The sequence below is a fragment of the Ursus maritimus genome, unplaced genomic scaffold, assembly GCF_017311325.1.
Source record: "Ursus maritimus isolate PB19 unplaced genomic scaffold, ASM1731132v1 scaffold_4, whole genome shotgun sequence".
In the NCBI taxonomy this organism is placed as follows: Eukaryota; Metazoa; Chordata; class Mammalia; order Carnivora; family Ursidae; genus Ursus; species Ursus maritimus.
This window is the reverse complement of record NW_024426552.1, coordinates 8,359,138-8,383,293: the sequence shown is the minus strand read 5'-3', so window position 1 is coordinate 8,383,293 and position 24,156 is coordinate 8,359,138. Positions and strand designations below refer to the sequence as shown.

At 44.5% G+C, this 24,156-nt stretch overlaps 1 protein-coding gene across 2 annotated transcripts in view; it reads right to left on the bottom strand.

Moving 5' to 3' along the window:
• HLCS (holocarboxylase synthetase) overlaps positions 1-24,156 on the bottom strand; it is a 195,410-nt gene that overhangs the window by 131,422 nt on the left and 39,832 nt on the right. For both annotated transcript variants that reach the window (XM_040620975.1, XM_040620976.1), the window contains exon 6: positions 9,204-9,475. In XM_040620975.1, the coding sequence (XP_040476909.1) occupies positions 9,204-9,475 (272 nt within the window). The remainder of the gene's footprint in view (positions 1-9,203; positions 9,476-24,156) is intronic.

Below are 24,156 nucleotides of genomic sequence, written 5' to 3'. Positions count from 1 at the left end.
GATGAAAATGTTCAAAGTTCTGGCTCTTTCCAAATGACTGTTGTTGTCTGTGAAAATGATAAATTGTGAAGATTTAAAAAACGAATAAATTTGATTAAGAAGTGGGGGGGACTGGCTCCCCATATTTTAAGGGTAACACAAATACAGAAAACTGACTATGTTTTCTCATCTTTCAAGAAAAGCTGGACTAAAGCAACACATTTTTGGCAAAAAAAAAAAGTATCTAGTGATGAGCCATCATGCTTCTTACATGACGAGAAAAAACTGCCAAAACCTTCCACAATAACTCCACCCCAAGAAAACACATACTACTATCTGGGGCGAAGACAATGCTGATTTGTTTCACGGACACTCACAGCATGGCCACGGAAGAGCTCATGATGAAGGTCCAAAAGAAAAAATGAATTACACCAAAGTTTAAGTAACAGTGAGAGCGTGATCCACATGAGCTCTGTGCTGAGAACTTTGCAGAAGAGTCTCAGTACATCCTCCCGGATCCTGGGGCGGATGCAGGGTCCTGGAAGGAAGGTCTCACGTATCTGCTCTCTTTCCCCACCAGGCCCTACTGCAAAGGCCTGCACACAGCCAGTGCTGAAGAGAAATTAGTGGAGCGACTGAATTTAAAAAGAAAAAAATGAAGAAGAAAGCAGAGACTATGAGCGGCACATGGATAAGGAAATGGTGGCCTGCATGGTTTCTGATTTACCCAAGGTCACTCATGTAGTAAAAGGCGGAACTGGAATTCCAACCCAGGACAGGAACACCCTATCCCAAGACCTAAGCCCCTAGGTCAAACCAAGAGTCTATTCTCTGTCATTAGAAATGAGCGAACCATGGGGAGCTAGGTGTTTCTGCAAATACTTCCCACAATGGATACCTTACCATCGTGCCTAAGGTTTTGTTTTTGGTTTTGTTCTGTTTTGTTCTAGAAGTCTGGTATACCCTCAAAAGATTAAAGAACCACCATCAAGAAGATGTGCCGTGTGTTTGGAAGAAGGCTCTGGAGGAAGAGCTTCCGGGGCACGGCAGAGACACCACCATGGCTAGGCAGCCCGTCCTGGTTGCCCCTGGAGCCAATGTTCAGCACTCACATGGCATCGCTGGGTGGTTACCTTCTCCCTCACTCTCCTGAACCATAAAACCTGGGCCACTTCATAATTCAATTCCAGGAGCCTGGCATGTGAAAGGTTAACTTATTCAGGTGTTGAATTAGGGCAAAAAAAAAAAAAAAAAAAGCATTTGATGGAGAACTTGCCAGAAGAGCCAGCCCTTCAGTCGTGACCTCTAGAGTCAAAGGCTGGAGTTATATTCTAAACCTTAATTTAGAAGTAAACATTAAAATGAAGGTTTCTTTAAAATTCTCCAATAATTTTCACTTTAAAAGTACTAAATTGGCCCATAAAAAAAAGCTCACACTAATTATTCCAAAGCAATCAATTCTTAAAAACCCTTTATTTCACAATTACACCAACATCCCATTAATTTGGGACACTTACCCATGTATTTATTCTTTGCTCATTACCTATGTGCACATTAAGAATACACCAATAACACAATACAGGCATTAATATGTAAAACATCAACAAAAGCCATCTGGAAAGCTAATGAATAATCAAGGGATTTCAAATTAAACTACAGAATTTTCCCTTAGAATCTTTAGGACAACACTGTCAAGTTCAATCTATTCACTTCGCCTCCAGAATCAATTTTTCAAACCTTATGACAGGTCTAATCGCTTCCACCTGTGTCTCTAGCTTGACTCTTGACTGGCATGCTACCAGCCAGGGTGGAAATGTAGACAAAGACCCCTATTAGGATCCGGCTGTTTCTCTACTGTGAGGTCACTCAGCCATTAAATTAGTTCCAGCCCAATTTCTGTCTCTCAGGCCTCGACTTCAGGGGAGGAGGGTGTGCAGGAGAGTGAGTTAGGGGAGCAGAACCAGAAGAGCAGAAAAGGGGAGAGACATGTGGACTGAATGGACACACATGTAGAGAGGCGAAAAGCTAGCATTGGCCCCAAATTCTGAAACAAAAATACTCTTTCTCAAATGATGGTGGCCATTCTCCCCAGTGCGATTTCCCTGAAACGTTTCAACTGCGTTATGGGATTGTTTTTCCTTTTCATTCCCTTTGCTCGCAGGAAGTCCACTGTCTCCCATGCAAAGTAAGCCTAATTCCCAAAACCATTTCAGCCCCCGAGAGATGCTGGGGAAAGGCTGGCCGGTGAAAGAGGCAGGCTCGGGAAGATCACCGATCGAGGGAGTGTCCAGTGCCCCAGATCTCACAGCTGAGCAAAGCAAGGCCCAGGGGAGGGATACTGCCACGGTTACAGAGCCAGCTGGTGAGAAAATCTTCAGTTCCAGTGTTTTCCCTACCAGACCGGGAGATTTATGGCATCAGGAATGATGCCTGACACATAGTTAACTGCTCAAAAAATATTCACTGACCAGTCTACTTCCTTCCCTATATCACGTTATCTACTGCACCCACTTCTCTCTGCCCAGACCCCTCGCACTCAGAACAAGAAGGGTGCACACAACGTGAATGAGCTGAATGTGCGCTGCGATCTGATTCTTCCAACGCGCAGTACGGCTGGGGTACTACCTTCTCCATCAGTCTCCCTTAAGTGCTAACACAGTGCCCGGCATACAGAAGGCACGCCATAAATGCTTATTCCGTGAATGATGAAGGCAAACTTAAGCCTGAAAAATCAAGGGACTTAAACAATAGTAAGAAAATAAGCTTATTTAATAAGGAAATCTATATTATTCTTTGCAAATAAAAAAGAGTCTGCCCTTGGTCAGTTTACTGAGGATATATAAGTATGCAGAGGAAATCAACATAAACCAGTTTGTGGTCATCTGGCTGACCACAGACTGTGGCTTGACACATGAGTTATTTCAGTATCTGACAGTGACTCGGTAAAAGTCATCAAAAAAGATGGTATGAGTCAAAATCTAATAAGTGACGATTCCAAAATTATCACAACTCAGTTACTCCCAAGCTCTGTGCTCCACGGTCTAGCCTAACGCCTTCTCCACAGCAGAGACTTACCACAAGATGAGACAGAATGTGGTATCCCAACCACGCCACGTGGAGGTGTTTCTCTTAACAGTGGCGACAGATGGTGCCAATCCATAGCCACCGCTAGTGTAGACCCCACTACCACCAAGAGCTCACATTTGCAAATGGCTTCCAGGGTGCGCAGCTGTGGGACGTGACTGTGGGATACAGTGAAGTTCACTGGTCCAGACCCAGTACTGAGCCCATGCCCTTGGGACTCTACCCAGCTAGCTGAGCTAACTGGTCACAGGAAAACCAACCAGGAAATAGGGCAAAAAGAAAAAGAAAGGTGTCTAAAGGCAATCAAATCCAGCATCGCATCCAAAAGGTTACCCTGACAGCAGAGTAGAAAACACATTTCAGGATCAGAAACACGCCAGGGCACGTGACTGGAGCAAGGAATACAGTGTGAAATTATCTGTCCTAATCGGACTAGTGGGTAGCTGAGCCAAGTGTGACTTTCGGGGGACCATCAGTCACTGACACGGCTTTCACTTTTTAATTTTGGAGAGGGGAGTCCACGCGCCCTTCAACTGCCTTGATTTAGTTGCTAGCAAGCAGCTCCCTTATCTCCCCCGTTACTCCCTTTCCCCAGGGCTCCTTCCCCTCTACGGAATTACTAACACACCTTTAACATTCACAGGTCAGGTGCAGGAGGGGAAGGTGGGGGTGGTATGGCTTTCGCACCTGCCTGCTTCCGTACCTTGAGATCAAATGGAAGCTTTCAATGTCTGTCTCAGGGCCACGGTAGTTTAGCTGGGTTTGTAGCCAAAGAAGAAAAGATGGTGCCCTCCAAACTATTTGCCAGAAGAGAAGTTTCCAAATCGTCCTACATTTGCGCTAGAAACCTAAGAAAAATACCTCTAATGGCATTGAGTAAGCAGTGAGACAATTAGTGTGAGTATTCAAATAATTATTTTCACCCATGATTTTAAATCTTGTAGGCACCGGGGCTGTCATTACATGTATACTATTTAAAGGCCTCCAGCTATTTTTCTTAATAGTCTGACTAATAAAAAGTACACGCTTGGGATAAAGACTTCTAGTTCTCCTCCAATATCTATTCTCCACTCCTCTCCAGTGCTCGGACCCTGACTTTCAGTGGATTCACAGATGCTGAGTATAAAGACCACGTTTATTTCCTAGCCTTCTTTGTGGGCAGATATGGCTCTATACATAGATCCTAGCCCTAGGATATAAACAAAAATGTCATGAGCAATTTCTTTTTTTTTTTTTTAAGATTTTATTTATTTATTCGACAGAGATAGAGACAGCCAGCGAGAGAGGGAACACAAGCAGGGGGAGTGGGAGAGGAAGAAGCAGGCTCATAGCGGAGGAGCCTGATGTGGGGCTCGATCCCATAACGCCGGCATCACGCCCTGAGCCGAAGGCAGACGCTTAACCACTGTGCCACCCAGGCGCCCCCATGAGCAATTTCTGTAAAGAATCCGTAAGAGCGGAGGCACACCCTTCTTACCCCCTCCTCCCGCGTACTGGCTGAGAACATAAATGCCTGGCGTGTCTCTGAGACCACTTGTGGAAGCTGGCAGAGCAACTCAACTGCATCCCTGACACGTGGGCTGCACGCTGGCCGACCCAGGGTTGCCCATCTTGGCCTATCTCACGGGACAGAGAAATAAACCTCAATCCTGTTTGAAACACTTTAATTTGGGGATACCTGTCTAATCCTAATTGACCTAGAAGCTGGGACCTGAATGGGGTGTGCCAGGGCTTTGATCTCATGCATGTCACAAGAAATGCAGCCTGAGAGGGAGGATCATTGGGGCAGGGAACAGTGGGAAAGAATATGGGTCTCGAAGGTTCGTAAGTGAAGACCATTCCCATCAAACAGCAGCAGAGCATTTGCTAGGAGCCTGGCTTTCTATAGCTTAGGAGGAAGACCAAGCAATGGTTAGAAGCTATACCATTATAGGAACCAGCTCTGAACGCTCACAACATCAGTGTTTCCATCCTCAACACTCTTGGCAAAGTTCACTGAAAGAGACACGACCTCCACAAGAGCTGGCCGGTCTCAAAGGATGGAAAAGAAAACAGATCTGGTAAGCGTCAGCCACCAGCAATCTACGTTGGAGCCTCTGGGGCTGTCCCAGCAGCCCCCCCAGGTGGTAAGACAAATGCCGCACCACGGACAGCCTGTAGCCTTGTGCCAAAAATGTCATCAAGGGATCGCCCATGCCACTGTTTTATTCAGCCAAGGGACCCGCCATCTAATTGGGAGAGAAGGGGATGGGCAGAATATCAGGGCCTTTAAACGACCAGAGTTTTCAGGCTGAAAAGCTCAACTCCAGATAAGATCTTTGATGGTTATTCACACAGAACCATCAGAGACCTACTAAAGTTTTCAGAAACTTCTATCTCCACAGAAACCATAAGGCTGACCTAAAAGGCTGTGATTTCACCCTAAGAACAATAACACTCAGACCCCGCCCCCCCCCGAACCCTCACAGAGAGTGGGTGTCAGAAGCCCTCTGATGCACATCTGAATGTATTACAGTCAAGACCCTCCCAGAAGGCAAAGCCATGACCCCAAGGACACCAGGCCAGAGAGCACGACCAGGAAACCTACCTACCCCCAGCGCAGGGAGTCCTTCCTCTCCCCGCCCAGGGCGCTCCGTGGTCCCCATCTCACCCTCGCAGCTGAGGGCAGAGAACATGTCTGTTTTAACTAGCAGACTACCAGACCTCAGTGAGCCACGTCCAGCCCTGAGAAAGTTCCATCCCCAGAGATCCTGAACCTGCTGCAGAGGACATAAAACAAGTAGGCTAGTAGGGCTGTCTTCCTGGAGGAGGGGTGAGAGTTTAGATGGGGGCGGGGGGAGATACGACAGATATTTGGGACAGTGGCAGAAATTGCTGGCTGCTCCCCACTGTGGACTTCCCCCTCCTTTCTTAGGAACAAAACTCTCAATTTTTAGCTGCAACAAGTCCCCCTGGGGGGGGGGGGCAGAGAAAAAAAAATAAAGATCCATTACCTAACTTAAATTTTACTTCTATTCCTCGGGGCGCCTGGGTGGCTCAGACATTAAGCTAGTCTGCCTTCGGCTCAGGGCGTGATCCCAGTGTCCTGGGACCCAGCCCGGCATTGGGCTCCCTGCTCTGCTGGAAGCCTGCTTCTTCCTCTCCCACTCCCCCTGCTTGTGTTCCCTCGCTCGCTGGCTGTCTGTCAAATAAATAAATACAATCTTTAAAAAAAATTTTTTTTACTTCTATTCCAGACCCATAAGAAAGAGCCACAGAAGTGACAGATATAAAGAGAGAAACATGCATGGAGTTCAAACTCAGGCCACACTTTTGAAACTTCTGCATGCTCTGCATAGTGGACCTACGGATGTGGTCGGTCCACAAGAACATTTTCACAGATGGCACATTCTGATCCGTAGCTTTCTACCCACTGGTGTGACACTAGAGTTTGACCCTGATGAGCCTATCAAAAGATACTGTAAGAAACTGGTTGATACATGTAAAGTACATTGAAGCAGTGTCTGAAAGATAAAAGCTTTCAATACATGTCGGCTATTATTATTATTATTATTGCCACAATTGACTGTGCTTCCATGAGGACAGCCCATGTGGGCTCAAATATAATATTAGCTATAGACATGGTTTTGGTCTGGGGCACGTGGGTGGCTCAGTCAGTTAAGAGTCTGACTCTTGACTTGGCTCAGGTCATGATCTCAGGGTCGTGGGATCAAGCCCCACATCAGGCTCCCCACTCAGTGGGGAGTCTGCTAGTCTCTGCGAGTCTCTCTCTCCCTCTGCCCCTCCCCCACTGCTTTCTCTCTCAAATAAATAAATTAATCTTTAAAGAAAAGGTTTTGGTCTTACTCTTAGAAAGGAATAAGCCCTATGTTTCATTTATAGATCTCATGGTCCCTTTGAGGACAACTGTGAGTTTTTGGCATCAAGGTGACCTCTTCAAGTTCCTTCTCCTAAAAAAGGGCTACGGCCCACCCACCCCACCCCACCCCCAGGAACTTCTCAGCAGGCCTGCTGACTCACGAGGCTGCAGGAGTAACTTTATCTCGCAGTGTTCGGAAGGAAGCCATGAGAGCTGTGGAAGAGGCCATCTGTAAGCTACGGTGAGCGCTACTATTACTTATGCTGGATCTGCCCTGGGCCAAGCAGAGGGATTAATCATTAATCATCAAAGCTATTTCATTCTCTGTGCCCCACAGAGACCAGGCAAGAAGAGAAACAAAGAGGCTTCCTAAATGCCCTTGGAAAAGCCAAAATATTTTTCTCTTTTGTAAAAATAAAAACTCTTAATCCTACAGAAGGTTCTGACTCTGCTATTGCCTGGCTCAGCTACACACTTTTACAGACTCAAGTTGTTTAAGACAGAATGAAAAAAAAAAAGTTCAATATCAAAAAGGAACTTACCAGAATTCAAGGGTACTAAAGCAGTGTATTTACACGGCATTTTTTTCTACCCTAAAATATGTGCTCACCAGGATGGAAGGAAACCCAAACACATGATTACACAGGAGAGGGGTCACCCACTCTAGAAGGCTTGCGGACCTCTTACTAATCATTGCCCACTATACGAGCTCAGAGACCGTAATTTCAGTGGTTCAAGATCGTCCCAGCATAAAATATTCTTCACTTATTGCCCAACAAAAATGGACAAGAAGTGTCAATGTTTTTCTTTTTTTTTTTTTTTTAAGATTTTATTTATTTATGAGAGAGAGAGAGAGAGCACTAGCAGGGGGAGGGGCAGAGGAAGAGGGAGAAGCAGACTTGTGCGGAGCAGGGAGCCCGACCCGGGGCTCGATCCCAGGACCCTGGGATCACAACCTGAGCAGAAGGCAGACGTTTAACTAACTGAACCACCAGGCGCCCCATGAAGTGCCAATGTTTTTCTATGCAAATTTAATCTCTCAAAATCTCATGTCAAATGCCACGTCTGACTTTTTATTTGGAAAATACAGTTACAATAGGTCACCTTTTCAATATAGCTCCTGAGTAACAAAGGATTATCACAGAGTTCGCACAAGCAAGTACCGATTGTTCCATATACAAACACAGACTTTTTTCCTTCTCATCGGAGAGCAGGAGAGTAGGTAGGAGGGGAGGCAGGAATGGGAGGGAACACTAAAAAAAAAAAAAAAAAAAATACCTACAACAACACAAAATAACCCAGCAAACAAGAAATGTTGGTGACCATGGCTCCTATTCCCCTTACTGCTACACCCACCTCGCTCCACCGATTCGGCTCCACAAATGCTTTCTCTACATACTAGTCACACAAAACTGACAATTCCTTGGCTTTGAGGATGACAGTCAAGAAAATTCTAAAGTCAGCTCATTATTTTATATCAACATATTATCAAATTCCAGAAATTATTAAGAAAGACCAAAATATTTCCCTACGGTGAATTATGCCTCAGGAGTCTTAATTCCTGAAATTTTAGTCTCATGTAGGAGGAAAGCGCCTTTCTTATTCACTCTCTCTCTAAGCCTACTTTTTAAACTATCTCAGTATGAGTATCAATGAATACTAAGAGTTAAAAAGAAATTCCTTTCATCTGTTGCCATTTTTTAAACTTTAACCAAAGTCCATGAAACAGAAGAAATAAGAAGGAAAACTCAGTAAGAATAACTCTCGAACATCTAAATGGGATTACAGAACACCTACAAAATGTATTGGATATGGAACATATCAACACAGGTTTCCAAAAGTACGAAATTTCCGATTCATTTCAATTGAACGCAGCTCATGGGTCGTTCAAATGTGCTGATCTAATGGCCCCGCAAAACATCTTTAACTAAATGTTGAACACCGATTACGACAACAGAAAAATTAAATGATGGTCTGAGTAATAACACCACTGGTTAACGATATTTTTCCATAGAGTTTTTTCCGAGGATCATCTGAAAGGCCAACCACTAAAGGGAGAGGGTCACAATACACAAAATCCCCTTGCTTTCAAATACAAACCCATGGTCTAGGAACATTTTTAAATTTTTCTTCCCACATTTTAGCTCTTTCAGGACAAGAGTACTCCTACCTTGCTAATGGGTTTATCGACAGTTCTCCTTCATTTCCACCCCTGCTCCCCCAACGCTGGTCAGACATTGGACTCCTCGGAGCAGGTGCACAGTATTGGGCCAGAACTTACCCTTCCAGAAGGTTCATGGTGGTGGGAGTCACTTCGGCAAACAGAATTACTTTTCCAAGTCGCTCTGTCTGCAGATTCTGTCGGTAGATGTCTAAGTTAAAATCTTCTGAAGAGAAGGCCTCCACGTCAGTGACCACAGGTAGAGCAGATGGGGTGATTTCTATTTCAGACGTGTAGGATGAAAGAAACTTAAGGGAGACCTTGCTGGATTTTATGACTCCTTCAGGATCCACATGTTTCCCCAGCCACCGCATAAGAGGATCCCAGATTTCCTGTGTTATAAAGAAAGAAATGAAAAGGTCGTAATTTGGCATTACACGAGGTGATGGTAGCCTTTCCCTAAAATGCCACTTTGGTAATATAAGTACTTCCTAAATTATGACCAGTAAGAGCTAGAGTAACCTATTCCAAACATCTGTGCTATCATACAGTAGACGATAAATACACGAAGTATGCTTACAGCACAAAAATACACTTGACCCTTGAACAATGCAGGTTTGAACTGCAAAGTTCCACTTAACTCAGGCTTTGTTCGATACAGTACAGTGCTATAAATGTATTTTCTCTTCCTTATGCTTTTCTTAATAACCTTTTCTCTAGCTTACCTTCTTGTAAGGATACCGTATATAATACACAAATCACACAAAATATGTGTTAATCTGGGATGCCTGGGTGGCTCAGATGATTGGGGGTCTGCCTTTGGCTCAGGTCCTGATCCCAAGGTCCTGGGATCAAGTCCCGCATCAGGCTCCTTGCTCGGTGGGAGGCCTGCTTCTCCCTCTCCCACTCCCCCTGCTTGTGTTCCCTCTCTCTCACGGTCTCTCTCTGTTAAATAAATAAAATCTTAAAAAAAAAAAACAAAAAACGTGTTAATCGACTGATTGTTTATGTGACTGGTAAGGTTTCCAGTCAACAGTATGCTATTGCTAGTTAAGTTTTTGGGGAGTCAAAGTGCTTTGCTGTAGATTTTCGACCATACTGGTGGGGGGTGGGTTGAGAGGGGTGGAATTCCCACATTGTTCAAGGGTCAACTATAAACTGTTCAGAAGCCAGGATCCAAAGTAATAAATACAGCACCTTATTAAACTTTGTATCCTACATTATATCCCAAATCCTTAAAAGTCTTTCCGGCTCTAGAGTTCATTAGTAAATCTCTAGTCTGTGCTTTTTGCAGAAAATTTACAGCTTTAAACTTTCGCCCCTCAAGGAAATTCATTAACCTAGCTGGGGAAATACTGTAAAATGCCTGTGAAAGGAGTCACGAAAGACAAGAGCATTCGCTCTCCCCCTCTGGAAGACCTCTATCTCCTCTCCTAGACAAGCTGACCCCCACCAGCCACTGACAGCTCACCAGCAGGGGGGACATGATTTTTACATGGGGAAATAACGGGGAATCCAACAGCTGCTTTCTCTTTGTCCAAATGTGGGTCCAGGGGAGTTGAGAGGGAGGCAGAACCTACCAGAAACTTCGCCTAACCCAGAACAGAGCTCTTGGAAAAGAGCTCCCAGAAAGCTGCAACTTCCTCTCAGGCCCTGGAGGATCCACCCTGAAGGACCTCCCTCTGGGGTGGGGTAGGAGGAGGGGCACCAGGGAACTATGGGATCAGGGGAGTCATCACCCCGAGAGGCCAACACCAAACGTATTAATTAAGATCAGATAGTCACAGTAAACACAGATCCAGGCTCTTAAGCCACCTTTAAGCAAATGCTGGGCCTTTCTAAAAAGGAAAGGTGGTCCTTCTGTTAACACAAGGGTATGTCCCAAAGGTGCATGTGGCCGCAGAGAAGCAGCTTCCAAGATGAAATTTCACTGAACTAAATGCAACTAATGGACCATTAAAACTCACTTCCACTCGACGAAAAATACAGAGGATAGAAAAACAAGTTAAATAACCTTGGGAGGAAGGAATCAGAAGAAATCGAGAAGATGAGTCTTTTTACAAAACAAAAATTGGCAAGTTAATGTCACGGGGGCCCCAAAGGCAGAAGGGGGGATGGGAGGGTGAGACCCCGTCTGGATATGGAAAGACATGAAAGACACGATCAAATACAGCAAGTGGCTCTTCACCGCGTTCTGGTTTGAACAATCAAGCTGGAAGAGACATTTTGAGACAATTAGGAAATCTGAATCTGGACAGTATGGACCAAACAACAGAGATTCACTGCCAGGTGCAGCAGGCATGGTGACAGCACTGCGGTGACAGAGAAACACAGCCTTCGTGTTAGAAATGCGTATGTGTCAGGGCACCTGGGTGGCTCAGTCGTTGGGCGTCTGCCTTTGGCTCAGGGCATGATCCTGGTGTTCTGGGATTGAGCCCCGCATCGGGCTCCTCCACTGGGAGCCTGCTTCTCCCTCTCCCACTCCCCCTGCTTGTGTTCCCTCTGTCGCTGGCTGTCTCTCTCTCTCTCTCTCTCAAATAAAATCTTGAAAGAAAGAAAGAAAGAGAGAAAGAGAGAAAGAAAGAGAGAAAGAGAGAAAGAAAGAAAAAAGAAAAGAAAAGAAAAGAAAAGAAAAGAAAAGTGTATGTATCACGGTACCTGTAGTTTGCCCCCAAAATAGATGAAGCAAATAAGGCAAAATGCTAATAACTGTTAAATTTAGGCCGTGTGTATTTGGGGTATCTGCTGCACTATTCTCTCTATGCTTCTCTAGATTTTAAACTAACATAATTAAAAGTAAAATAAAAGAGGGGCACCTGGGCAGCTCAGGAGGTTAAGCAACCGACTCTTGGTTTCAGCTCAGGTCAGGATCTTAGGGTCGTGAGATCAAGCCCCGTGTAGGGCTCTGTGCTCAGCACGGAGTCTGCTGGTCCTTCTCCCTCCCCTTTTGCCCCTTCCCCCACTCACACACACACACACACGCTCTAATAAAAATCTTTAAAAAAAAATAAAAATGTAAAAAAAAAAAAAGATAAAACACACCCAAATGGTAAAATAAACATTAACTATTATAAAAATATCAGACTTAACTAAAATGTTTTGTCAACCCATTCACGCAACAAATATTATGATATTATGGGGTACCTACCATATGGTAGACTTTCTCGTAAGTTCTGAAATTCAGTTGTGAACAAAGGGGCCAAAGTTCCCATTCTCAAAAGACTTATGTTCTAGCATGGGAGTCAGATCATTTTTAAAAAGTCATCAGCACAAGACATAGAATGTTAGACAGTCATAAGTGCCAAGGCGAGACGATAAGCAGAGAAGAGAGGTAAGACGTGCTGGAGGTAGGCCATCGTGGGGAGGGCAGCGAACCCTGGGGGGAGGGAGGAAGAGAGGGTGGGACAACGTAACACGAGGATTCCAAGAAGGAGCAGAGGAGAGGCATGAGGCATATGAAGAGGGAGGGAAGGGCCAGGAATGCAGAGCAAGCCAGGAGGAGGCCATGGAGCCCAGAGGATGGAGGTGGAGGGGCAGTCATGCTGTGCAAGGCCTGAAGGGCCACAGTGGGGACGGGGCCTTCACTCTGGGGCAACGAGGAGCTCTGGAGCCTTCGAGAAAGGGAGCATGGTGACCTCCCAATCACAGTCACTGCAGGATCGATCACTCAGCAAACTGCCCTGAGTGCAGGTTAAGGGCGAGCACACTCGAGGAAGTGGACACCACTCAGGAAGCCTCTGAAGCTCCCGGGAGGGAGATGTTAACATCTGGAGAGGCGTCACAGTGGCCATGGGCCTGACGTAGAGGCCACGAGATTCGCGGACAGATCACCTTTGGGATGTCAGAGGAAATGGGGAGTCAAAGATGTGTTCAAGCAACCAATTCAGCCAACTTTATTTGTAAAACAAGGAAATAAAGGCTTACTTCTCTTTAAAAAAAAAAAAAAAAAAAAAAGGAGCCCAACCTTTTTGGCCTAAGCACCCGGAAGGATGGAGCTGCCACCGGAAATACTGAGGGAGGGAGGGAAAGAACAGGTGTGGACGGGCAGAGCCAGTTCTGAGCACGTCACATCTGAGATACTGGTTAGGAATGCTTGGAGGCAGAGAATAAGCAGTAGGACATGTGAGTCAGGGATTTAGGGGAGACGTCCACACTGAGGACATGAATTTGGGGATCTCCAGACTGCAGATGATAATTTGAAGGCAGGAGACAGGCTGAGAGCAATGACAGAGCGACTGTAGATGAAAAGAGGGTTGCACTGGTTTCCTGGGGCTGCTGTTACAAAGTGCCACAAAGTGGGGGGCTCAGAGAGCGGAAATCCATCCTCTCACAGTTCTGGAAGCTGGAAGTCCAAAATCAAGGTGTCGGCAGGGCCACGCTCCCTCCGAAGGCTCCAGGAGAGACTCTGTTCTAGGCTTCTCTCCTGGCTTCTGGTGTTGCTGGCAATCCTTGGCTCCCTTCCCAGTGTCTGTGTCTCTTGTCCTCTTCTTCAAAGGACACGAGCCATATTGGATTAGGGCCAGCCCTGGTGACCTCATCTTAACTGGATTATGTCCGCAAAGACCTTATTTCCAAATAAGGACACACTGGCAGGTTCTGGAGATTAGGACTTCAATGTACGTTTTGGGGGGTCAAAATTCAACCCACAACGGGTGTCAATGCTTAGATGTCAGGAAGATGAGGAGGAGACTGCAAAGGACACGGAAAAGACAAAGGAAAATCAAGTGTGTGTGTATAGGGTGCAGGATCTCCCTGGGAATTCTGGGGCCCAGTTTCACAGGTGGCAAGAAGGTAGGAAGACGATGGTAGGGCGGTAAGAAGAGGGCTGAGCACTTGCCACTGGACTCTACAAGGCAGAGCTCATCAGGTGAAGGCAAGCCTGATGTTAACAGGCAAAGGAAAGAAACCACAGACGCCGGGAACAAAACTTTGGCAAGGAGTTTCCTCTAGGGGAAAAAAAAGACTGGGGCAGTGGCTACAGGGAGGAAGGGAGTCCTCCAAACAGACATGGTTTGGTTAAATGAGAGAAATAATAGCATGTGTTTTAATGATGATGTGAATCGTCCAATCCAGAAACGTAACAGGTGAACAGGTAAGGGCTGGATCCCAGTGGTCAAGCAGAGAGGTCAGCTTCAGGAGCACAGCCCTCATGCACTGGGATGGACAGGGTTCACATCCCCGCTAGAGACACCCAGCCTGCTTCCCACAGGGTCGCAGCCCTCCCCCACCCCTGCTGACTGCACAGCCATCCAGGACAGCGTGGGAACTCGTCTACACTACCACTATTCTGCTCCCAGGCGGCAGGGAGGTAGGAAGGAGTCCAGGGCTGAAGGCGGTTGACATCACCTTCAGATTCCTTCTGTTTTTCCTCAATAAATAAATAGCAAGATCATCAACTAAGATTGAAAAGAAAAAAAGAGGCTTGAAAAGGCAGAGTGAGAAAATGAGGAAAGTAGGGAAAATAGAATGAGCAAGTGGAAGAGTTCAGGGTCCACTCCAGGTTAGTGTTTCTGAATTCAGAGTGAGCAGGTGGCACAATTCTGTGCTTTTATCCGGCCACGCCCAGCTACAGAGCTATGTGGAATAGATGCAGAGGAAGCTGAGGGGGTACATAAAGCAGCAAAGTAACTGACCAACTGCACATGAGGCCCTGATGGAGATGTAAAGATAAATACTAGGATGATCCTGGCCTCGGAGCTCACACGTCAGTGGGGAGGATGGCAAGAGGAGCACTCGAGGACAAAACAGGAGAGGACAGTTCCAGAGGGAAAAGCAAAGTGCCCAGGAGGAATGCAAAATAGGAAATGATTCTGTTTAAACAAGCACCAGAAAGGTTGTCAGGAGACGGCAAGCTAGAGTGAGCTACCAGAAGCTACAGCACTAACTTTCCATCTTTGCATGAAGAACCAAGATACATTTTATTTTTTAAAAGATTTTACTTATTTATTTGAGAGAGAGAGACAGCAAGAGAGCACAAGCAGGGAGAGTGGCAGAGGGAGGGGGAGAAGCAGGCTCCCCACCAAGCTGGGAGTCCAGTGCGGGGCTTGATCCCAGGACCCCAGGATCATGACCTGAGCTGAAGGCAGACGTTTCACCAACTGAGCCCCGAGGTGCCCCTCAAGATAAATTTTAGAAAGAATATTCCCTGTTCACTGTTATTTCTTTATATAAATTCTATTAAAGGAAGAAAACAGAATGAATAAATAACATACAAAAGTAACCCTCTGTTATGGACTGAACATTTGTGTCCCCCCAGAATTCACACTGAAATTGAAATCCCCAAGGTGATGGCATTAGGACATGGGGGCGTTCCGGAGGTGATTAGGTCATGAGGGTGGAGCCCTCCCAAAAGGGATATGGGAACGGCCCTTATACAAGCAACTCCAGAGAGATCCCTCACCCTCTCCACCAGGCATAGACACAGCAAAAAGGCAGCTCTCTGCACCCCAATAGACGGTTCTCACCAGAACCAACCATGCCAGCACCTTCATCTCAGACGTGCAGACTCCAGAAGTGTGAGAAATAAACATCTGTTGTTTATAAGCCACCTGGTCTCTGCTATTCTGTTTTCGCAGCCTGAACTAAGGCACGTCTACACCTGAAATCTGGCCATTAGTTATAACCAGCGCCTTGGACTGTGGTCAGTGCCCTTAAGGCATAAAGCGAACAGACCTGAATTGCCTTCATCACATTTCCCCCGGGGCAGTCAGATGTCACAAGGGCATCGCAAAGGCTAAAGATGCATATCGGTGAACAGGTTAAATCACAAAAATAAAGGGAAAATAATCTGGATAACAAGTATTTCTTAACTAACTGCAGTTTTCATTGACTCAAGCAGAGTTATGGTTACTCAGTAGCTATAGCAATGTAAATTTCCATGCAAAGTCGATGAAACCAAAAGAAACAGCTAGCACCACTAGTAACACTTTCAGAATGGGAATAAAGCAGGGACTCTCCTCTGGAGTGAATTATCCAACTGGCCACCTATACGCCATTCAGCTAAGAAATACACATGGAGCACCCACTATGTCTCAAAAATAGTACTACAGAATAAAGAGGGGAGGACGGACGGGTGTGTATACAACACAACTACAGCCTAGTATGGCAAGTGTTTAAATAATGCATTCAAACCAGTCAAATATACGCATCCTTTGGCAAAGTGGATCAACCTGACCCATCAAATTTAACGACTTATTCTTACTTGCATACAAGTTAGGAGCCAGATTCTCAAGGAATTACATTATCACTGTTATGTCTACTAATTACTAAAGTAATATTTCCAATTACTTGTTTTTGAAAGCAATATATTAGAGATGCACAAAGAGGAAAAATAAAATTGATGAAAGCAAGGCACATGGGGTTTTGTGTTCATGCCTCTTTCACATAATCCCTCAAGACATACCCAGAGCCAAGTACATTACTCAGAACAAAGATAATCTAAAAGATATAAAATGAGACCTGGAACCTCTTAAGAAAGATAACTGTATACCACCTATAATTCTCCTAAGTATTTATATTCGCTACAGTGAAATACAACTTAAAGTCGTCAAGTAGGGGCACCTGGGTGGCTCAGTCGTTAAGCGTCTCCCTTTGGCTCAGGGCGTGATCCCAGGGTCCTGGGATCGAGCCCCACATCAGGCTCCTCCGCTGGGAGCCTGCTTCTCCCTCTCTTACTCCCCCTGCTTGTGTTCCCTCTCTCGCTGGCTGTCTCTCTCTGGCTGTCTCTCTCTCTCTGCCAAATAAATAAATAAAATCTTAAAAAAAAAAAAAAAGTCGTCAAGTAAAACTGAGTACACAGCACATACTTAGGCTCCTCCTCTCATCATCCCTGGACAGGGGAATAAAATTCTGGTTGCAAAACATATCAAAATTACTATCTGGGGGGCGCCTGGGTGGCGCAGTCGTTAAGCGTCTGCCTTCGGCTCAGGGCATGATCCCGGCGTTCCGGGATCAAGTCCCACATCGGGCTCCTCCGCTAGGAGCCTGCTTCTTCCTCTCCCACTCCCCCTGCTTGTGTTCCCTTCTCTCTCTGGCTGTCTCTCTGTCACATAAATAAATAAAATCTTTAAAAAAAAAATTACTATCTGTTTGATGCCAATCTGCCTGATACGTCCTCTCAGAGGTACTCAAGTTATAATGACTTACTGCAGAAATAGTGGCTAACAGGAAAAAAGAATTAATTCATGATTCTTCGCTTAACTACTAATGACCACCAACGCAGTATGGAAATGCCACCCCCAAATCTCTCTAATTTTTTAAATTCAATTACCAGAGCGTAGCAAAAATGTCACTTCTTTAGGGAAGACTTCTCTGACCCACGACCTTCCCAATCTGGGTTAGAACTCTTATTCATAAACGGTGACTTTAGAGAACTCATCAAATTGTAATTCTATAATTTATATAACCATTTATTCAATGTCCTGCTGTCTTGCTAGAATGTAAGCTCCATAAAGACAGCATATACACATTTCCGTCTTGCTCCCAACTGTATCCATGGCAGCCAGGACCAGATCTGGCAAATAGTCCGTGCTTAATAAGCATTCACCATACAAATGCACGTTAAATTCCTTATTAAGAAAACTCCACAAGTTACATATATATAAATATACGTGTCTGTATTCCAAGAGGTAAAATGCAAAAAAGGCACTGAAAAGAGATGGTCTTGATATGGATACATAAGCCTCAAAAAGAAATCTGGAATCTTTGGGGGCGCCTGGGTGGCTCAGTCATCAAGTGTCTGCCTTCGGCTCAGGTCATGATCCCAGGGTAACGGGATCGAGCCCCGCATCAGGCTCCCTGCTTGGCGGGAAGCCTGCTTCTCCCTCTCCCACTCCCCCCATTTGTGTTCCCTCTCTCGCTGTGTCTCTCTCTGTCAAATAAATAAAATCTTAAAAAAAAAAAAAAGAAATCTGAAATCTTTGAAAGTTGCATCAGTCCTATTGAAAACAAAACAACTGCTATCAAATTTCACCACAATGAAATTCATAAAAGTCTTCTAATTAGTGTTATTTTGTTAACATTTAAACCATAAGAATTTATGTATTTACCGTCCTCTAAGATTTCAAGCTTATTGAATACAATTCAGGTGAAACCAAAAACTGAATGTTTTATAGTCACATAAATGCTGGCCCTTTGAATTAGCCATAGCAGCAGGGAAACACCAGCCATTCTCAAGAAAAGTGAATATGGCTTTATTTCTTATTGGGACATGTTGCACACGACATGAAAACCCCAAGGAATCCACACACAGAAAAGTACTAGACTAGTAAGTAAGCAAGCTTACCAACGTTGCAAAATACAAGGTCAATACACAAAAACTGGGTGTATTTCTATATACTAGCAATGAGTACCTGGAGTCTGATCTTTTTTTTTTAAATAATACCATTTTCAGTGGCATCAATAGATCTGAAACATTTAGGGATAAATTACACAAAATGTGTCAGACCCGTACACTGAAAACTACAAAACACTCCTGAATTTAAAAATTTTAAAGCCCTATATAATTGAAGAGATATACCATGTTCATGGATCAGGAAACACAATACTGTGAAGATGTCAATTCTTCTCCAAATGGACTTATGGATTCAATGCAATCCCAATCAAAATCCCAAGGTTTTTTTTGCAGAAATTGATAAGTTGATTCTAAAACTTGCACAGAAATGGAAAAGACCTAGAATGACCAAATAATTTTGGGAAGAAAAGAGTTGGAAGTCTTAACATTATCTGATATCAAGACATTCTAAAACTGCAGCAACCAAGACAGTATAATATTAGCATACAGATACAGATTACTGAAACAGAACAAAGGCCAGAAAAGAGCCACATGTACATATTCAATTGACTTTTGACAAAAGCACCAAGGTAATTCACTGGAAAAAGGATCATCTTCCAATACACAGTGCTGAAACAACTGAACATCCATATGCAAAAAACAAAACAAGACAAAACAAGACCTTGACGCTTATACCTTCTGGGTACACAAAACTTGAAATGAATTGCAGACTCAAATATGAAACTTCCAAAACAAAATAAATGAGAAGAACTTTCTGACCTTGGGACAGGTAAAGCTCTTCTCAGATAAATCAAAAGCATGAGCCATAAAAGAAGAAAATAATAAACTGGATTTCATTAAAACTAAGAATTGCTGCTCATCAAGAGATAATGTTAAGAAAAATAAAAAGACAAACAACAAACTGACAGAAACTATTCTCAATACATATATCTGACAAAAGATTTGAATCCATAAGAAGAACTCTTAAATCAGAATTATAAGAAAGCAAACCATTCAACTTAGAATATCAATGAAAAGATTTTAACAGACACCACCCAAAGGAAAACATCAGCTGGCCAATAAGCACATGAAAACCTGCTTAGCATCATTTGTCACCAGGGAAATGCAAACTAAAACCACAAAGAGCTACCACTACACACCCACTAGAATGGATTAAATTTTAAATTTTGACAATATCTAGTTTTGGCAAAGAAGTGAAATAACTGGAACTTTTGGAGATTACTGATGTGAATATAAAATGGTACAATGAGGGGCACCTGCATGGCTCAGTTGGTTAAGTGTCCAACTCTTGATAGGCTTAGGTCATGATCTCAGGGTCGTGAGATGAAGCCCCATATTGGGCTCCACACTCAGCCGGGAGTCTGCTTCTCTCTCTCTCTCCCTCCATCTTTGCCCCTCCCTGCTCATGCACTCTCTGTCTCTCTCTCTAAAAAAAATAAAGAAATCTTTTTTTTTTTTTTTTAAGATGGTAGAGTGATTCTGGAAAACAATTTGGCAGTTTTTTTTTTCTTGAAGATTTTACTTATTTATTTATTTGACACAGAGAGAGAGAGAAAGAGATAGCACAAGCAGGCAGTGGCAGGCAGAAGCAGGCTTCCACCTGAGCAGAGAGCCTGATATGGAGCTTGATCCCAGCCCGCACCCTGGGATCATGACCTGAGCCCAAGGCAGATGCTTAACCGACTGAACCACCCAGGTGCCCCAATTTGGCAGTTCCTTATCAAATTAAACACATGCTTAACTATATGACCCAGAAATTCTATTCCTAAGTATTTACCCAAGAGAAATAAAAACACACATCCAAAGATTTGTACATGAATGAATGGTCATAGCATAACTTTACTCACAATAGCCAAAAATTACAAACGACCCAAAATATCCACTAACAGGTGAATGGGTAAATAAGCTATGGCTTATTCATACGATGCAACACTATGTGACAATAAAAAGGAATGAACTACTCATATATGCAACAACATGGATGAATCTCAAAAACATAATGCTGGTTTTTAAAAAAGAAAGGACACAGAAGAGTATATATGGTATGACTTAAATCAGATGAAACTTCAAAAAAGACCAATTTAATCTACATCATGATGGAAAGCAGATCCAAGATTGCTGAAGCTGGTCATGGGGGTGCAGAGTGGATGAGGGCTGACTGAGGAAGAGAAGGAGGGAATCCTGTAGGGTATCGGAATGTTCTACCATCTTGACTGTAATGGTGGTTACTCAGACATAAACCCCACACTGAAATGGGTGCATTTTTTTTTTAAGATTTTATTTATTTATTTGACAGAGAGAGAGAGAGACAGCCAGAGAGAGAGGGAACACAAGTAGGGGGAGTGGGAGAGGAAGAAGCAGGCTCCCAGTGGAGCAAGGAGCCCGATGCGGGGCTCGATCCCAGGACTCTGGAATCACGCTCTGGGCCGAAGGCAGACGCTTAACGACTGAGCCACCCAGGCGCCCCAGGTGCATTTTCTTGAATATAAATCATATCTAAAGTTGATTTTTTTTTGAAAAATGTAAATAATAATAAGCTCATGCAACACTAAAGGATAACTAAAGTCCATGAGAGTCCATAGTCACTCACGCCCAAAAAACATCAGTATCCCAACTTCTGATGAAATGAATGCTTACTTTTACTCAGAATGCAAATACACAGGAGTGGCTACGCTAAGGTTAGTTAACATATTGTAATGTCTGCTACAGGAAGTGCAACTAAGATCAGAGGCGTTCAGTATTCTGTGTCACACCACATTAGAGCATTTCACCCCATCTCTCGTCCTATCGGCTACATCCACCCATCTAACAAGATCCACTGGGTGAAATGCAGGCACACCTCTAACTTGGCGATGGATTCAAAATATTTATTGCCATCCTTTGTGTGTGGGTGCTCCTTTTCCCAAGAAACACCAAATAACTGATCTTAACCAATAAAGGTTTTCTATCTCAAAGAACATTTGCCTCATTGTAAATAATCGAATTAGTTGTGCTTCACTCATAACACTGTCAGTTGCTAGGCAACCAGAAGTAGGCAAATCAGAAAATAAATCCACAAAGACATGGAATACAAGCTCTTTTTATGGGTGTCTCATGCTCCGTTAAATACTCTCCAGGAAACAGGAGCAGATATTCTTCTACTCTCATGGAATTTATATGAAGCAACCCCAATTCTTACTATTAGTATTTTCTGAACAAAATAGTCACAGTCAATTTCACATTGGCTCAGTGTCTTCATGCAGGAGATGAAGGCATACAGCACAGAGGATTTTTATAATCAAAAGATGTCCCTCCTGGAAGAGCAGGATGGTTCTGGGTCCCGACCTCATTTAAGGCAGGGATTGCTCATTTGCCAACTTCTGGGTGGACTTTTATTCTGAGCACCAGTCCCAAGCAGAGCAGGGTCTGAGATGAGTGTTCTCCTCCTAATCCTTATGCAGATGCTTCTGTTCAGCCCCTCTGACCCCACTGCAGTCTGATCATCCCTCGTCTACCTTGTCCAGATTCCTCTTTAGACAGCGCGGCATCCCGTTTGGGTTCCCAAGACCCCTGCCTTCCTGTTTCCCCAAATATGCTCAGCCACCAGTCCCAAGCACTGTGTTACCCCGGAATGAATGGACTGGACCTGGAGGGGCTTGCAGCTTTAGTGACACAATGAGGAAACCAATCCATGCCCACAAACACCCAGGTCACCTACTACCAAAAGACACCCACAGGCCAAAATGAACCCACAGGGGATGTGTTTTACTTGGGCCACTCATTTTGAACTAGTTGCTAACACTTAAAAATCACAACATTTCACACCAAATATCCTGTTGCTTTGGAATAAATGGAAAATCTTTCCCACATGGCAGTAACTGGCTGGGGCCAAGCAGCATCGCCCTCGTTACATGGGGATACACTCTCCTGCTGGACTCTTAGATGCCACCTCTTCTGCCCCATATGCATTAGGGTTTGAGATCACTCATCTTGGTCCTGTATCAAGTCTGGCATCAATGAAGCGAGATCTCCCATGGGGCCCTCAATGCTTCTTTCCAGTTAGATCCGTCTTAATTCCTCAGAGGGAGTCTAGTGATACCGACTCTCAAGATAGAAGGGGTCCAACTTGGCAGTTCCTCAAAGGTTAAACAGAGTATTAACACATGCTCCAGCAATTCCATCCCCAGATATATACCCCAAAAAAGTGAAAGCAGGGGCACAAACAGATACTTGAACACCCATGTTCTCGGCAACAGCCAAAAGGTAGAAATAATCCAAGTGTTGACAGATGAATCGACAGACAAATGGACAACCGAAATGTGGTTTATACATACAATGGAGTATTCATTAAACCATACAAAGGAATGAAGTTCTGATAGATGCCATGTCATGAATGGACCTTAAAAACTAGGGCTGATGCTAAGTGAAACAAGCCAGATGCAAAGGACAAATATTTATCTATTTATTTGATTCTATTTATGTGAAATATCTAGCATAGAGAAATTCACAGAAACAGAGAGTAGAAAAGAGGTTACCAGGAGCAGAGGCGAGAAAGGAATGGGGAGTTATTGATCAATGGGTACAGAGTTTCCATTTGGGGTAATGACAGAGCTCTGGAAATAGACAGTGGTAACGTTTACACAACCTTGTGAAAGAAATTACTGTTACTAAATTCTGCACCTAAAAACGGTTATAGCATATCTGATGTTTCACCTATTTTAGCACAATAAGAAAAGAAGAGGGATCAAGGTCTTAACCCTTTGCTCTGCCCCCATCCATCCACCCGGCACACAGAGAGGACATGAAGGCACAGCCTGTGTGCCACCCAAGCCCTCAGCATTAATGACGCCCAAACCACACAGACAGTAAGAGCTGGAATCGAACCGAAGAAGCCCAAACTGCCTGGTTCCCAAATGCCTGCACTAATTCCTATCTCACAGTCTCCCCTAAGAGGACCTAGCCCAAAGGAAAGCAACATAGGACCTGCCTATTTACTCTAAGCAAAATGTTGAGGGCATCACAAAGAAAGACACAAATTCAATATAACATGCAACTGAGAAAATGATAAAACAGATATATGTGGCTTGGAGCCAGAGTGCGTGGGAGGGAGTAGAGTGTTTGGCAATAGAAACTTAAATCTGGGGGCGCCTGGGTGGCTCAGTCGGTTAAGCATCTGCCTTTGGCTCAGGTCATGATCTCAGCGTCCTGGGATCGAACCCCGCATCGGGCTCCCTGCTCAATGGGGAGTCTGCTTCTCCCTCTCACTTTCCCTCTGTGCTTGGTCTCTCTCAAATAAATAAAATCTTAAAAAAATAAACAAATTTGAAGCTTGGGTCTACTGCTAATTAACTCTGTCTATTTAGGCAAGCCTAGACCAGGACATTTTCAAAGAAACAAAGTTTTATCATTTAAGTGAGTTATCACTCACTACTCTCTGCTTTCTCGGAAAGAGACAGTATATCCAGAAGGATTCCACCGAAGGGCTACTTAGGGAACTGTAGGCAGTTAAGAGAAGCAAAGAGCTAAGGGATGGGAAGCACTTGGGCCAGCGATGGGCCTGAAGGAGTAAGAGGCCGGAGCTGCCCACAAGGGCCGGAGGCCAAGAGGGTGGGGGAAATCTGTCCACTTGCTCCCCTCCTGCCTGTGCACGCCTGTGCACCCCTGTAGCCGAGAGCCACCAGGGCAGGAAGGGGCAGAGAATAAGGGGGGCAGGGTAAACTGCGCAGCGGCCAACACACCTGCCGAGGGAGAACCCAAAGCTGCTTGGAGCCGGCTGGGGCGGGGGGGGGGGGGGGGGGGGGG